Source organism: Marmota monax, unplaced genomic scaffold (assembly GCF_021218885.2).
Source record: "Marmota monax isolate L192 unplaced genomic scaffold, Marmota_monax_Labrador192_F-V1.1 WCK01_AAM20220418_F8-fsc00024, whole genome shotgun sequence".
Taxonomy (NCBI): Eukaryota; Metazoa; Chordata; class Mammalia; order Rodentia; family Sciuridae; genus Marmota; species Marmota monax.
In genome coordinates, this window is record NW_026695224.1 from 29,235,016 (window position 1) to 29,250,469 (window position 15,454).

At 46.6% G+C, this 15,454-nt stretch overlaps 1 protein-coding gene across 6 annotated transcripts in view; it reads right to left on the minus strand.

Moving 5' to 3' along the window:
• Positions 1–15,454, minus strand: part of Maf (MAF bZIP transcription factor) — a 309,968-nt gene that overhangs the window by 256,102 nt on the left and 38,412 nt on the right. For 2 of the 6 annotated variants that reach the window (XM_046435190.2, XM_046435191.2), the window contains one exon: positions 11,085–12,723. The exons of the other annotated variants lie outside the window; for them this stretch is intronic. In XM_046435190.2, coding sequence (XP_046291146.1) covers positions 12,636–12,723 — 88 coding nt within the window. In that variant the 3' untranslated portion in view covers positions 11,085–12,635. Of the gene's footprint in view, positions 1–11,084; positions 12,724–15,454 lie in introns of those variants that run through there. 6 annotated transcript variants of the gene reach the window in all.

A 15,454-nucleotide genomic window follows, 5' to 3' on the forward strand; every position in this document is an offset into this window, starting at 1 on the left:
GCAGGAAATTATTTATCCATTCTTTAAAGGACTGTAATATTTTATCAACGGAAGAGATATTTATGTATTTTTAAAGGGGGACAGAGCAAGAGAAATGGAGGTCTCACTGTCCCCCAACGTAGCAGCTAATCCTACAAGAACGCTTTCACTCAAGTCGTACTTTAAACTGTAGTCCTTTGAGGAGAAAGACCAGAACCCACTTGGAGAGGTGACTGGCTCAGAGTTGGCTGTACAGAAATATGGCATGGGGACAAGCAATGAGATTTTATTTCTAAGCTTTGAAGTCGTTTTGCCCCCCTTCCAATGAAAATAGAGTTCCAGCAAAATATGTTACAACTTTTCTCTCTTCTAAAATAGTAAATAGATAAAAATGTAGGTGCCGTGCACTCTGTGCTTCTAGTGACCCTGTGTCTCCCTTCCTCACTGACTTGCCAATGCAGTTTTGTTCCTGTGATCAGAGACGTGAGATCAGCTGCACACCTGGATCTAAGAGATCAAGGATCTTTCTGAAAAAGTGCCAGAAATCTGTCTTGGACTGTGATAGCTTGTAGCTAACTGAGCACCTACACACCTCTAAGTCTTGATGCTTTACATGTCATATCCTTGGCCCCCGAGACCTGTGGCTTACAGAATACTGCCAATTGTCTACCTTAAAGACTAGTGACAGTCTCTAACCACTTCCTTTTCAGGGCATTGCCTATAAGGGGCCCAGACCTAGAGAGACATAAGGGGGAAAAGAAAGACCCCCACTTCTGAGCCCCGATTTTTCCCCAGGACAGTGGGAGCTAGCTTCACCATCTCTAGGTCCCAGTTTTCATTCTCTTGTTTGTTGGTGATATGACAAGAGCAGTGGCAAAAATGTCCAAGTCCTCCCCAGGCTGGCTGTGCAGACAGGATGAACTGCCTCAAAGTCCTTCCGGGAATCTCGACCTCCTCTAGGGAAGCCTTCCTGGACTCCCTGGGGTCAGGGTGGTCCCTTCATTCTGCATTTCAGATCAGCAGGGAAAGGCGAGGCTCTGAATAACCCCAATCCCAGGGTCTGAGCCCCGGAGGCTCCTTCCCTTTCACACCACGGCTCTAATGCAAGTCTGCAGGGGCAGGTAGAGGGTTGCTGCTCACACTGAGGAGTCCCTCGGAGACCCCATCAGTTGACAGTACCATTTTCCAACACCATCATCCTAACATGTGTCTTCCGGGTTTGCCAGAGCAGAGGTAGACAGTCTAACCAGTTCTGCTCCAACTCTTAAGCGACTCCACCCAGAAATGACATCAGCCACTGTTACCACTATTTTATTGGCCACAGCAATTTATATGACTATGCCCTGTGGTCAAGAGGTGTTTGGAAATATCCTTAGGTTAAGGAAGGGAAGAAGAGCTGGAAATGGTAAAAAGCATAAGTATCACTTATCACATGTTTCTGTCACATGCACTGTTCTTCTTCCGGCTACAGTCCTGTAGCAAATGTCCACTAAGGCGATGACCAGTATTTGCATATGTGCTTTTCTCTCACTGCATTTCCAAAACCGGGGTTGTGTCCAATTCACCTTGAGTGTTGCAGGTTAGGAAGACAGTAGGTGCTAACTAAATACTATGCAGATAGCTAGATAGATGGCGATAGACTAGATATATAAAGAGAAGCCCTTCTTAGCTATGAGACGTGCCTGTTACAGGGCAGCTCTCACCAACACCATCTTGAGTACCCGACACACTCTCTATAAAACTCTGGCCCAGGCAGAGCCCATGAACTTTAGAGCATAAAATTCACTGCCGATTTCTGCTAGTTGAAAATAGCAACAAGACATGAATTCTGTGGTGGAGTTGGTAGAAAGAACTTCTGGGTGCGCACCAGCGTTTGTGTGTGTGTGTGTGTGTGTGTGAGAGAGAGAGAGAGAGAGAGAGAGAGAGAGAGAGAGAGAGAGATCTACTTCAAGGTTGTTTGACTTTTGTTGTTTCATTTATTTGTTGATTCTTGTCGTAGAACAGAACTCGCTCACGGTGATTTTCTAATAAGATTTAATATCTGCCAGAGTGATCGTCCTTCTCACTCTCCCTTTCCCAGTGAAAGGAGAGGTCATGCCTTCTATTTCTCTTTCCTCAGTGCAGTTTCTAGAGTAGAATTCACACCTGGAAACCAGGCCAGTAGGGACTCAAATTCTGAATTTTCAGATCCTTAAGTCACCTGCTGCCCCTGAGGGTCAGAGTGCTCATCTGTGGAATGGGGCGAGGCAGTTTCCAGGTCACTGGGCACCGTGGGCACCTCCTCAAGGGGGGGGGGGTTCAAGGCCTGAACTACAGAAAGCGCCCAATCAATGGCTCCTGCATTCTGAGGTTCCCAGGTTTCACATTCCACCCCTGACCTCCCTGGGGGGTAAAAGAGATGCCAGCTGTCTCACTGGCACCCAGGGCCCCTGGGTTTGGATTTTGCTGATCTGGCAGATCTCGTGGCATCCCAGGAATTTCTAGCAGCCATCTGTTCTCAGGCCCGAGTGCAGCGAACAACAACCTATTTCCACTCCATAGGTTGAGTTCCTAGAGCCGCAGCGTGAACCCCACGCCAGAGCAGCATCCTTCTAGGGCCAGGTTTGACTGGGAACAGAAGAACGATGGGTGATTCTGGGCGTGAAGACTAGCTCCGCAGACTCAGTGCTGTGTGACCCTGGGTGGGCCCCTTCCCCTGTCTGAGCACCTGTGTTCTGGGCTGTGGAGCTGCAGTAACAGCTTCCTTTTGGAATTCTCATCGGAGGAAGCATGACTTTGAATATGAAGAACTCATCACAGTGCTCCACACAGCAAGCCCTCGGGGACCCCTGGAGGCTCAGGACCTCGTGTGTGTCTGGTGGACCTATGGGGGAGCCCTACAAGGGAAGGAAGCCATGACACAGTGCAGTGGAAACAGCACATCCGAGTGTGACTGTGACTGTGACTCGGTCCTGTCCCAAGACTCATTTGAACTGTGAAAATATTCACCACGTGGCCAGCTTCGCCATTCAATAAGAGGTGCTGTCCCGGCAAGTAGCTAAGTGGTCTTCCCGGGGTAGATGGAGGTGCAGCCTGGTGAGCCGTGGGGGCTCCTCTCTCTCTCTCACTCCTTCTCACTTTCTCTCTCTGGGTAAAGTTAAAACACAAGAGAAAAGGCACCAACACCATGGGAGGAAGGAAGGCTCTTAGGAAAAATGCTATTAGAAAATTGCCTGTTTATAAACAACAACAACAACAAAAAATCAGGTCAACATCCCAGGTTCAATTTCAAAATAAATTCTAGATGTGTTGAAGATTTAAATGTCAGATACAAAAATCATAAAAATGAAGAAAGTAAGGGCAAAATGATGACTGATGTATCTGGGAAAAATCTGACTAAACACTGAAGCAGAGAAAGGCTATCTTAAGATAGAGTACATTTCATTTATAAATGTTATAAATGTAAAAACGTAAAAGTAATTAAACAGGCCAGGATGCATGTGGAAAACATTGCATCACAAATATGATAAAGGGCTAGTACCACCATATGTAAATAGCTATGAGAAATCACCAAGAAGAACACCAACATTCGTGTGAGGTAAGGGAAGAAAAGGACAATTTACAGAAGGAAGATTAAGATGACTGTAAACAAAAATATGGAAATGTGTTCAAGAGCAAAGATATGAATATAGGATATTGAAACAATCAGACACCATTGAGCCCTGGTGTCAAAGAAATTTGTATACAATGAATAATTCTATCAAGGCCGTCCGTGACAGTGAAACAGTCTCTCATAGAATTTGCGGTAGGAAAAACTGTTTCAATCATTGCGAAAAGCAATTTTATTTTATGTATTGAGATGTAAAAACCCACCCTTTCACAAATAATCCTATGTGTTAGAATTCATGCTAAAGAAATAGAGACTCTGTATAAAGATGTTCAGTGTAGTGCTATTTGTAATAGAAAAATGGAGAACATGTAAACGTGCAATAATAACTTCATGATTGAATTATTTCATTTATAAAGAATGAGATTCAGCAGCCTTTAAAAATGATTTCAGAGATAATTAATAATAAGTAATTACACAGAGCCTAAAACTTCATGGAAAAATACAGGCTGCTTCACTGTATAAATACCACATGATCATAATCATGTAAAACGCTCTGAAGTATGTATGCATTAAGTGGCAACCTTCTCCAGAGATATTTTTCTGATAGTATTATGAATGAGTTTCAGTTTTTCCTTTGTTCTGTTCTCTAAGTATTGGACTATACTATTTCTATAATAAAAAAAAATATATTTCTAAGCCAATAGGACGAGAGCAGTTCCTCCTGAGCCCCCATTGGGAGAAACTTCCATCTTCATGTGTTCCTGCTCAAGGGAGGACTGAGACCTCAGTCATGGAATTTCTGTCAACCAGAAATGTAGGTGGGTGGGGCCTCGGGGAGGAAGTAGCCTCTGTGGGCGTGCCTTTGGGGATTATATCCTGTCCCCGGCTCCTTCCTCTCTTTCTCTCTGCTTCCTGGTCCTTGTGAGCTGAGCGGCTTTCCTCCACCACATCCTTCCACCAAGATTCTTGGCCTCACCCCAGACCTAGAGCAACAGAGCCAGCCAGCCATGGACTGAAGCCCCCAAACTATGAGCCAAATCAACTTCATCCCTTTAAGTTGTTATTGTCAGGTATTTTGGTCATCATGACACAGGTAGCCCCTGAGGGCGTCCACACACCAAAGCCTCTCCAGCCAGCTCAGGAAATACCCGCTGGAAGACTGGGCACCCCTGTGAGTTTCTCCTCCCATCAGCCTCCCACCCGGCCCATCTTCCTGTGGCCCATCAGGAATGCCCTGTGAGCCCCTACGTGAAGCCGTGGCCCACACTGGATGTCTGCTTCCTGGTGTGCACCACAGAGCAGGTGGCCTGACCTTGTGAAGGTCTGGGTGGACGACACAGATAGACTTTTTCACAGCACAGGCTGAAAGTAAAGGATTCTGCATTCAGATTCGAGCATCAGGATTCCACCTCTTCTTTTGCAAGTGGGGAGGAGAAGTTACCTGCAAGCTGTTGGGAGAAGGGAGAGGTCTAGGTGTGTTGGTCCGTGAAAGAGCTTAGCAGTGTCTGGCGCAGGGTAGATGCAAGGTTAAGTGCATGCTCTGCTGCAGTCACCTGGGCGCTCTAGCACTACCACCGTGAATATTAACGGCTGCCATTTCTAATCCAGTTTTAGTTCTACTTACCACAGCTGCTGTTTCTACATTCACACACGATGACGGTTATGACTCCTGCTGTTATTAGTATTACAACCACTGCTGATAATACCGTTGCTGGCACTTACTACCACTGCAGCTATTACTGCTCCCGCTACTGTTACCATAGTGTCACTGCCATTGCTACTGCCATTACTACTATTTTACACCACCATTACTGCAACCGATGCTGCTGCACTGCTATTAGTTCATGTGCATTTACAGCCACCACATGTTCCAGAATAGGGGAAAATAATCTTGAATTATTGGGTCCTGTCGCCTCCAAAAGCTCTCACATAACTGTCAGACTATGCACCTGTTGGTGCAGAAAATATGTGTGCCTGGAACTCAGATCCTTGTTGAGTGAAGTAGTAATGCTGAGGCATCTGTGTCGGGCACAGTGGGGACTCTATGTACATTATGAGTCCCCGCCTCCCTGCCAAAGAAAGCTCTGCCACCCAGGAATGGTTCTCCTTTTAAGGATGAGGATACTGAGGCTTGGAGCAGGGAGGTGATGGGCCCTAGTAGGCAAGCTGGTGAACGGCGGGCAGGCTCAGAAGTGTCCTCCCAGGGCTCTGTCCCTCAGCTGAGCGGCTAGGTTTTGAAATAATGGCAAGAGAGGTTCAGTCCTGGCACCAGCTCAACTTGCTTGTGGCAGGAAACAGGTTTCAGAGTAAGAGGCCGAGCTGGTTTGTCCCTGTTCTCCTGACTCCAAGTGCTGCGGTCCTTGGTGACAACTTCCTGCACCTACTAGTGAGAGCCCATGTAGTGAGTGAGTGACTGTCTGTGTGGGACACTGGGCCCCCAGGGGCCAACCTGAACAGGAATGCCCAGGGAGGGAGAGCAAATGCCAACAGGGAGGAAATGGAAGGCCAAGGGAGCCCTTGGTGCCCCTGAGTGGGACACATCAGGAAGCGGTCCCTGGGCCTGGTGTCCCCAAGGCCCTCTGGTGCGTGTTATTTTGGGACCGGACCACGTGATGAGTAAGTGCCTGTTGGATTAGATAGAGTCAAGGCCAGCTTCCAGACTGGTGTCTCCCAAGCAACTCGGGTCAGAGGGACTGAGGCCTATGGCAAGATTCCAGCTCCACCCACCCCCAGACCTCTCCAGGGCCCTGGATAACAAAAGGAAGCATGGTGAGCAAGGGGAGAAGCTCTTCCTTCCCCTCCAACCCAAGCTCTGCAGGGCGCGTGGGCAGAGGCCAGATCTGATGACCTGGGCAGGGCAGCTCTTGCTCGGCGGGTCTTGCAAACTTGGACTATCTGGGATCTGAGTTCTGATGGTGAACTGGGTTTCCTGGGCTGGGAGGGATTCGCTTCCTTCCCCGTGGGACTCACCCTTCAACCTCAGCCTTCCCAGGCACTGTCTCTGGCCTTCCTGAGACTCCAGGGACCTTGGCGAAGAGATCATGAGCCACATTAAGAAAGGAGTTTCAAGGTGCTTGGTTTTACATAATTAAGACTCCGGGTGGCCTTTGCATCTCAAGTCAGTGGAAGCTGCCATACTATAGAAAAGAGACTATCCCACTGAGTGACAGCAGGATGCTGCCTGCGTGTGCGTGTCCCGTGTGTTGTTCTCTCTTTCCATCACTCTCTCACTCAACCACACAAGCAATAAAATTCAGAAAAAAATGTTCAGGTGTTTTAAAAGCAGAACCATGTCGCTGTGAGTTTCATGTTTCGCTCAACAAAGTCATTCAGGTGGCAACATCATGAACAGGGACAACTGGGATAAAAGCAGATTCTTCCCAGGCATTTAAAAGGATGAGACAAAGGCAGTCCCTGCCCGTGTTACCTGTGTCTGTCAACATGATTCTGCAGTCTCTCATGTAGACATGCAAGAGTGGAAAGGAGTAGAGTTTGGAGCCAGAGAGAACTGGAGTTCAACTCTAGCCCTGCACCATTGCTAGCAACACAACCCTGAGGAAGCTGCCTTCTGGGTGTTCTCACTTGCCTTGTGTCTAAAATGGGAATGGATCCTGCAGGGAAGGCTTCATGCCAAGATCACAAGAGCAGCTTAGGCAAAGTGCTTGTGGCTGAGCCCGCTTGGCTGCTCAGCCAGTGGCAGGGTGTTCTCAAGATGGCGGCCCTCCTCCTTCTCACCGTTTCCTCTGGGCAGGAGAAGAAAGTACAGTATGGCTCCCTGTCTAATTCTCCATCTTCTGGGATGACACACTTTGTGGCTCAGGCTTGTCTACATGTCAATGCTAGGTCTACAGCTGAGAAATTTCCAAGCCCTTTCTCTTATACGGCATATGGAGTCCAACACCGAGAGACTCTCCATCATTGAATCTTCTTGGACCAAGAGATGAAAAAAGTTTATAAAGTTTAGTTTTAAAAAGCCACACAGCCGGCAGTGAGATGAGCTACAACACGGAATAGAAGAGCAGATGCCAAAATAAGAGGAATAACTATTGAGACTCATGTTGTGTAATACAATAGAAATTAAAATTTTAAGTAATTAAAATGAAGTACAATTAAGCACGTAGTGTTTCTTTCACAGTAGACTCATTTTCAATGCTGAAGTCTCACTGGGCAGGCTGCAGCTGTTTTGATAGTAGTAGATCTCGAACTTAATTCCATCACCTGAGAAAGTCCTATGGGATTCAGGGATGATGAGCAATTTCAATTTTTTATTTTTCTAAATCATGTGCCATCCTTATTTTTTCTATTAAAAATTTTCAATATCAACAGGCCAGGGAAAAATTTTAAAAATACTATTTTGGTTGGTGTATTTATACTGTGCATTAATTACATTCATATTTGTAAATTGGTTAATATTATTATATGACCTCAACCCAAAATGGCAAACCTGAATTACAAAAAGAGCTGCTCGCCTAGTAATAGGTGAGGTTGATGCTTTTAGGGATTTTTGTGTCTGGGTGTGGTGGAGATGAGCCCCCTGAAGGCCCCTGTTGTTCTGTGCAAATCCAGACCATCTTGGGATGGGACCTTCAGAGCCCTGGGTACAGGCCAGCTCTCCATGCATTCCTGATTGCTTTCTTTTGTAACTTCTGGAATATTAAATAGGTCGTCTTTGAGTCTTTCCCTCCATGGTTTTAGATTCTATTCTTAAACAATATGAGGGAGAGAAGCAAGGCTTGGAGGAGGAAGGAAGAACAGACTGCATAAGGTTTACTAGAGCACAGGCAAAACCAACCTGGGGAAGACACCTGGGCCTAGGCGTCTGCTTGGATAAGGGAGCGGGTGCATTGCTTAGTATGCACAAGGCCCTGGGTTTGAACACAATGTTGGGGGAGGAAGGTGAGAAAGGCAAAATTGGAGTCTGCTTAATTAAGAGTGCAAAATGGCAGTGCCAGGTCATCCAGGTGTCAGTCGGGGTCAGAGGAACATTAAAGTTCGGAACCCTGTTCAGCTGCACATGTTGCCTGCCCCTGAAGCCGGCCCTTATTCAGACTTTTATAAGCCACGGGAGGTAAAGTGATTTCAGTCTGAGAAAAAAAAAATTGTGGGCATTCCAAAATCAACCAGTAACTTTTTTGCAGGGAAACAAGTATCACTGCAAATCCCTCCCAAACATCCTATTATTGGGTCTACCTTTGATCAATATTCGAGTCTAAAACATCTCTAGGTAGCCTACTTTAAGATCAGGACACTGGTAGAAGCAGAAAGTAGAAAGGCAGTCGGTCACAAGGCTGGGGGCCTAGAAGATGACGAAGCGTGCAAACTGTCAATCAACAGATTCAAGAGCTCTGTCACACACCACGGTGGGTGACTGCAGCTGGTAGCGATGTATACTTAAAAATTGCTGGAGAGTAGATTTTAAGAGTTCTCACCAGGGGAAAATGACGAGCCAGTGAGGTAATGCATGTGTTAATTAGGTCTATTTAGCCATTTCACAAAGCAGACTTCAAAACCTCCTACTGAACACCCTAAATACAGACAACTTTTTCTTTATGAAATAAAAAATGAATAGTGAAATAGATACCATTCTATTGGGGAAAGATTAAGTTGGTGTGACTGTCACTACTGTCATTCAAGTGCTGAGGGGACTGTATGGCTGTAAAACTTGACCTCATTAGCTGAAGACAAAGAAGTACCATCCTTATGCATGTTGGTCTATGTCCACCTTGTAAAGTAACCCAAGTCGTCTCATCGTGGATGTTACGTTGTTTAGTAGCACAAACGAAAATCAAAATCAATGGCAGAATTACTTAGGCTGACTCCTGAGTTCACACTGAGAGAATGAGCTTTGCCATCACACGCTTTACTTGATACCATTTTCTGTAAGGAGTGGGGTGATATGGAATGGTTGGGAACGCACAAGTGATAGGATCAGTTTTGATTGTGAAGCAGAGAAGTCTGTCTTTATGGAAACTTTTAAAAGTTAGAACTATCCCATTTTACATAAGATCCTGATGGCATTAAGAGAACCAACCTCCCTAAGTAATTAAAACAAATTTAAAAAGAAAAAGAAAAAAGAAAAAGCAACTTTGTTTATGTCAGGCGCAGTAACTGGTTCTTAGAAGGAGTCAGGCAGCCAGGAACACTAGCCTCTGTGTCATGGCTGTCCTTGAGTGCAGCAGCAGCATCTGGTCAGGAGCAAGAGGAGGAGCTAAGCACTGTCCCTGAAGATATCAGGTGCGTGGTCGTAGGCTCACAAGATTATTTAATGTGGACAGGGGACAGATCTCGGTTGGAAGCACACATGCTTCAAATCCACCTCTGTTGATAATGGCTAGCTGTGGGATCTGGGGAAAGTAACTTTCTATTTCTGCCTCAGTGTCCTTGTCTGGGAAATGGGGTAACCAAGAGATCCTGCCCCAGATGCAAGTGCGTGGACCGAAGAGAAAAGGCACATAAAAAGCTTACCCCAACAGCTGGCCCGTGGTTAACGTCACTATGGAAATGACAGCAAGGAGCCTAGATGCATGACATATTTATGAATGGGAAACTACATGAGGGATATAAATATGGCAAGCATATTTTCTTAGCCAGATTTTGGGACATATGATTTGATAATCTCAATGGCACACTTGGGAGTAATGACATTGGAAATTTTAACTCACATGGGTGTTGGGAGGGGCAGGACGTGTAGCTGACATGGTCATAGGACGTGAATGGCAGCCTGAAGGCTTTTCTTTCAAATGTTCCTTTCTGAAGTCAGGTGCACGAGGGTGAAGGCAAAGAGACAGTGAGGAGAAGACGGAGAGGTGCAGAGGCAGCCTCCATCCCAAATGCACGAGCACACACCCTCACATGCACTAACACGCATGCACACGCACACACACACACACCCCTATGTACATACATGCCTGCACCTACACACATGCAATCAGTTTGTTAAAGGCTCATCTAAATATTTAACATGCATCCTAAGTCTATGCTAGTCTCCAAGTTGACACACTTACACCAACACACACACACTCACTCGCCTTGATCTTGAAAATACACTTAGAAATACCTTTGTGGAAACCCCTAAGAATTAATTTTAAAGTCAATTGGAATATTATATCCTGCACATTGCTATACAGATGCAAAAGGTTGTTCTGGAATTGATAGAGCCACCTCCACTGGGAAAGATTAAGATTCCTGAGAGCCATCTTGGATTCCAGGAAGTTCAGCTGCAGATGGCTCAAAGGTCTGTATTAAAAGCAGGTTTCACAGACAGGGCATGTCATTGCAGAAACCCCGGAATCCACACAGGGGAAAGCCAGGGATGCACACCTCTGACCTTTTTTCTTCATCTATCCCAAACTCACCATCTGTTTGGTTTAAAAATTCTATTTATCTGTGTGTGCATGTGAGGGACAGAGATCTAAAATAGCATACATACTATAAGCATTTTGTTTCCTAAATGCTTTCTTAATACATGGGCTCACCAAAGAAACAGGTTCACAAAAAAAAAAAAAAAAAAAAAAACTGAGATCAGTTGCTTTAATAAACATATCACGGTTTGATGTAGTGGTTGTTTTCTTTTTTAGACTTGATTTATCTGTCACTTTCTTTCCAAATTTGATTTATTGGTCAATTTCTTTTCAAGATTTGATTTATTGGTCAATTTCTCTTCAAGATTTGATTAAAACACATTACATAAGTCTTTTCAGATCTATTTCTAAATATCATATATATTTCTAAGTATGGATGTTTAAAGTCTTTATTCATAAATGTTCTTGATTGATGCTTGTTTTTTCATTAGTTTTTTTTTTCTATATACTCCAGGTAGTCATTTATTCTGTAATCGGAATCAACATAAACAAACCGTAAAATCCAATTGTGTAATGAATTACTCATATCTCAGACTCAGAGAGAAAAGGAACTTAAGACATAGCAAGGTAAAACCACCCGTGTGTGTGTGTGTGTGTGTGTGTGAGGGAACACGTTGGTGGTTGATCTTGAATCTCTGGGTTTACAGATGCATCATCAGACAATTCTGCAGGACAGGATTCCAGCATGATGTCTCCTGCGACCATTAATTGGTCCTCGGCTACCTGGATGGCCTTGTCAATGGAGAGTCCTATATCGTTCTGGAAAAGGTTGTTTCATTTTAACGGCTCCATGGTGCAAAGTCCCTTTCTGTCTTGGGACTTCCCTACATCCCCCTCAGGAAGCAATGCCCGTCAGATACCCCAGCCCCCCCATCAGGCCCTGGGGTGCTGGGTACTCCCCTGGAGGGCAGCTCCTCAAAGGTGGGCTGGGGCAAGACAGAACAGGCAGGTCTAGATCCGAGAGTCTGAGGGCTCCGAATCTCACACTTTCGTGTCTACACCCCTGAAGCCTCTTGGGATAAGAATGTTCAGAAACCAGTTACTAGTATGCACTCCAGGAGGGTGGGATGTCCACGAGCATGTGTCATTATTTAGAAAAGAAATAATTACACCCCTCTGCCTTCACACCGTCTTGGCCTAGTTTTATCATCTGCAAAACAAGAACAGTATCACTCACTTTGGAAGGAAGTTTCAAAGAATAAAAACACTAATACATGCAAAGCACACCCAGCTGGGGCGATGGTGGCTGCTGCCAGCTGTTTCACAGGTTGACGCTGAGTAGCCAGGACAGCTGAAGAAGTCTGTCGTCTACTGGCCAGTCACGGTGGGTCAGGCCTGGTGCACACCTCTCCAGGGGGCATCTGCTCCTGTGTGGTCGGTGTTGCAGAGACTCTCCCCCTTCTGGCTGGGTAAACTCAGTCAAGGCCAGAACAGTGAGCGTCGTCAGTCCCACCTCAGGCTGAGGCTGCCCCACTCTGCAAGGTAGCCTTCTGCATTTTTAAGAAAGTTCAAGATTTTTTTTTTAAAGCATGTTGGAGCTCTAAGACACTCAACAACTGCAGGTCATTAATGTCAACTTCAAGGGAGGAACTTGGGTGGCTTCAGCAAGGACTCAACTTAGTTGATTCTCTGCCTGGCCCTTGGCATGGCCAGGGAAGTGCAGCTTTGATTACACTGGCCATGTCCCCAGTGTGGACACCTCTCTTTCAGATTGGCACTCCTCTGAAAGTGATCCCTTGTTGTTCCCTGTTGTCTCTCCGAAGCCTGGTGCCAATGTGGGTCATCTTGCAGCATCTGAAAAAGGGGGCGGACAAAGCCTGATTCAACCAGCTTTTCTCCTGTCTTGTTTAACAAATCGGGATTCTAAGAAAGTTATATCTTCCAAAATTGTTTGTAAGATAAATCTCCAGGCTGGGCGTGGTGGCGCACATTTGTAATCCCAGCGGTTTGGGAGGCTGAGGCAGGAGGAGCGTGAGCAATTTAGCGAAGCCCTGAGCAACTCAGCAAGACCCTTCTCTAAATAAAAATATAAAATCGGGCTGGGGATGTGGCTTAGTGGTTAACCATCCCTGGGTTCAATCCCTGGTACCAAAACAAACAAACAAATAAATCTCCAACTCCTTAGCATGGTACAAAGGCCTGAGACCTACCTGCCCTGGTACCCACCTGCCCTGAGACCTACCCGCCTGTCCATCCAGACCTTGTGTGGCACCTGCTCTTGGGACAGGGGGAAATGTTGGCTATTTATTGGGAAATTTCCTGCTCCCTGGTTCTTCAGTCTCTGCACTCACCATTCTCTCTCCTGAAGCCACTGAGCCATCTCCAGTGACTGGAGAATCCCTCGTCCTCCCACTCGTGTCAGGTGCTGCTCTTCTGTAACCCCTTCTCACCTCCTCCACCTCTGGACTCCCTCCCCCTCCATCCCCTCAGGGCGCAGGGCAGGAGCTCATCCCTTATCCTTCGCCTTCCTTCTCCAAGCCTTCCCAGGCTGTGTGCCTGAGTTCTCCCACCAGGATCTGCTGCTGACTGAGAACCGCCGAGGGGATGCCTTCCCCGAGTGGCCATGTCTACAGGAGTCAGGTCCCAGGCTGGCGCAGTGAGGCCTTGGAAAACCGTGACATAAATGAGCAGAGCCGTGGCTGTAGGTCTGCCACGATCCCAATCAACTAGACTCCATTTGGCTGCACCAGTTGGGTTTGGGAACAAGACTAGGAAGATGTGGTGACCCCTGCCCACTTCCACGAGGGCACAGTTGAAGGAGCGTGGAGATTGGCCTGTAGGTGAATCGGGGTCTGCCGTTCCCAGCCGTGTGAAGCTTGGATCTCCATCTCTCCACCTGCCCAGTGGGTTACTAACATCCCAAACCTGGAAGAGTTGGAGTAGTAAGTGATGGGAAAACGACAAAGGTTGTGGCACTCAGTAGGCATCCCTGGGGCTGCCAGGGCCCCTTGACTCTGTGCTGCACAGGAAAACTGCACTGCTCAGCATTTGGCTGGGCAGCATCAAAGAGCCAGGCCACTCGGAGCCCTGGGCCCAGACCAGGACCAATGAGAGGTGGGGCTGGCGGGAGCCATCTGGAAGGCTGCGGGAGTGTTTAGCAGCTCCTGTTACAGAACCCTCCTTTTGGGGACAGCTCAGGCAGACAGGGTGGAGCAGTTTATGTTCGGAAAGCACCTTTGTCAAAGAGATGCCTCAGCAAATTATCCTGCAACACAGTTGGCCATCTTACCCTAAGCCTGTAGACTGGCATGATGAAATTAGCTGGTCAGAGAGCAGCCAGGTCTCATCCCTGCTCCCAGACATGCCACAGCCTCCAAGAAGGCCCAAGGGAAGGCGGGTTATTGTTGGGGTTCTTTGCTCTGCCTTCTTAAGAGGGCGTCTAGCAAGGCACAAGATACACAGGGTCCCTCTCTAGTGCTACCTGTCATTGCACTCAATGATATCTCTGCTTTTCTCGGTGCTCTTACCTTTGCAACATCAAAATAAGAACAACAGCTAGTGTGCCATGCATGTACTGGTGCCAGGAACTGCCACAATGCCACAGAAGGATTTCCTAGGGCAGTTTGTCAACAATCCTACTGAGGCAGGGACTAAACTCTCCAGTGTGCAGATAGGAAAACAGAATCAAAAGCAAGTGGCTGAGTCACTGGAGCTGTGTCTGCTGGTCTCTAGAGTAATCTCTCAGTCCTCACTCATTAGGAAGGTGGAAGAATGCGAGCCACATCAAAGATGCCGAGATAAGAGAAAGACCATCTCAAGGGAATTTGAGGGCCAGTGGTAAAAGCTGCCAAGGGTCGATTGAAATTCCAGCAGTTTGAAGGACATTTCAGAAGAAATGTCACAAGACAGAGGACAGGAAGATAACTGGGGTGAATGAGGATGCTTACAAACAAGTGAAAGTCTCCTCATCTCCTCCAGATGTGGCCCCTCGACCCACTGTGTGGAGTTCACCCGGACAGTTATTAGGAAGAATGATTTTTGAACCCAATCCCTCTTCCAAAGACATGGAATTCTCACAATGGGCCCAGAAAACTGACCATTGAACAAGCTCCCCCAAGTGAGACTTTTGTACTCTCCAAGTTTGAAAATAGTGAAGTACATCTCACGTGCCTCCTTAGTGTCTCATGGCTTCCCTGTCTAACAGAACAGGGACTGGCCCAGTGTGGCCCTTCATGCTTCTGCCCTTACTTATGATGGCTCCCGCCATTGTTGATTCAAACAAAGTAATAAGAAAGGGCAGGGTTCTGGCTTCCCCAGAAGCTAGAACCCAAAATGTGAGTAATTCAAGTCTTATGGGAAGAATTTTTTGCCAGGGGGAGTGGACTGATGGACTCCCTCTATGTCCTGCTCTGATGGCCTGTCCTAAGGACACATCTGGAAATAAACAGCTGGTCCTTGTGAGCCATAAACAATGACAACATATCAACAATGCATCACTTCCAGCTTCCTCTGGTCCACTGTCTGGACACTAACCCACACTGCTCTGGGCTGCACTTCTTAATAAAGGACCAGCGCTCAATGTTTG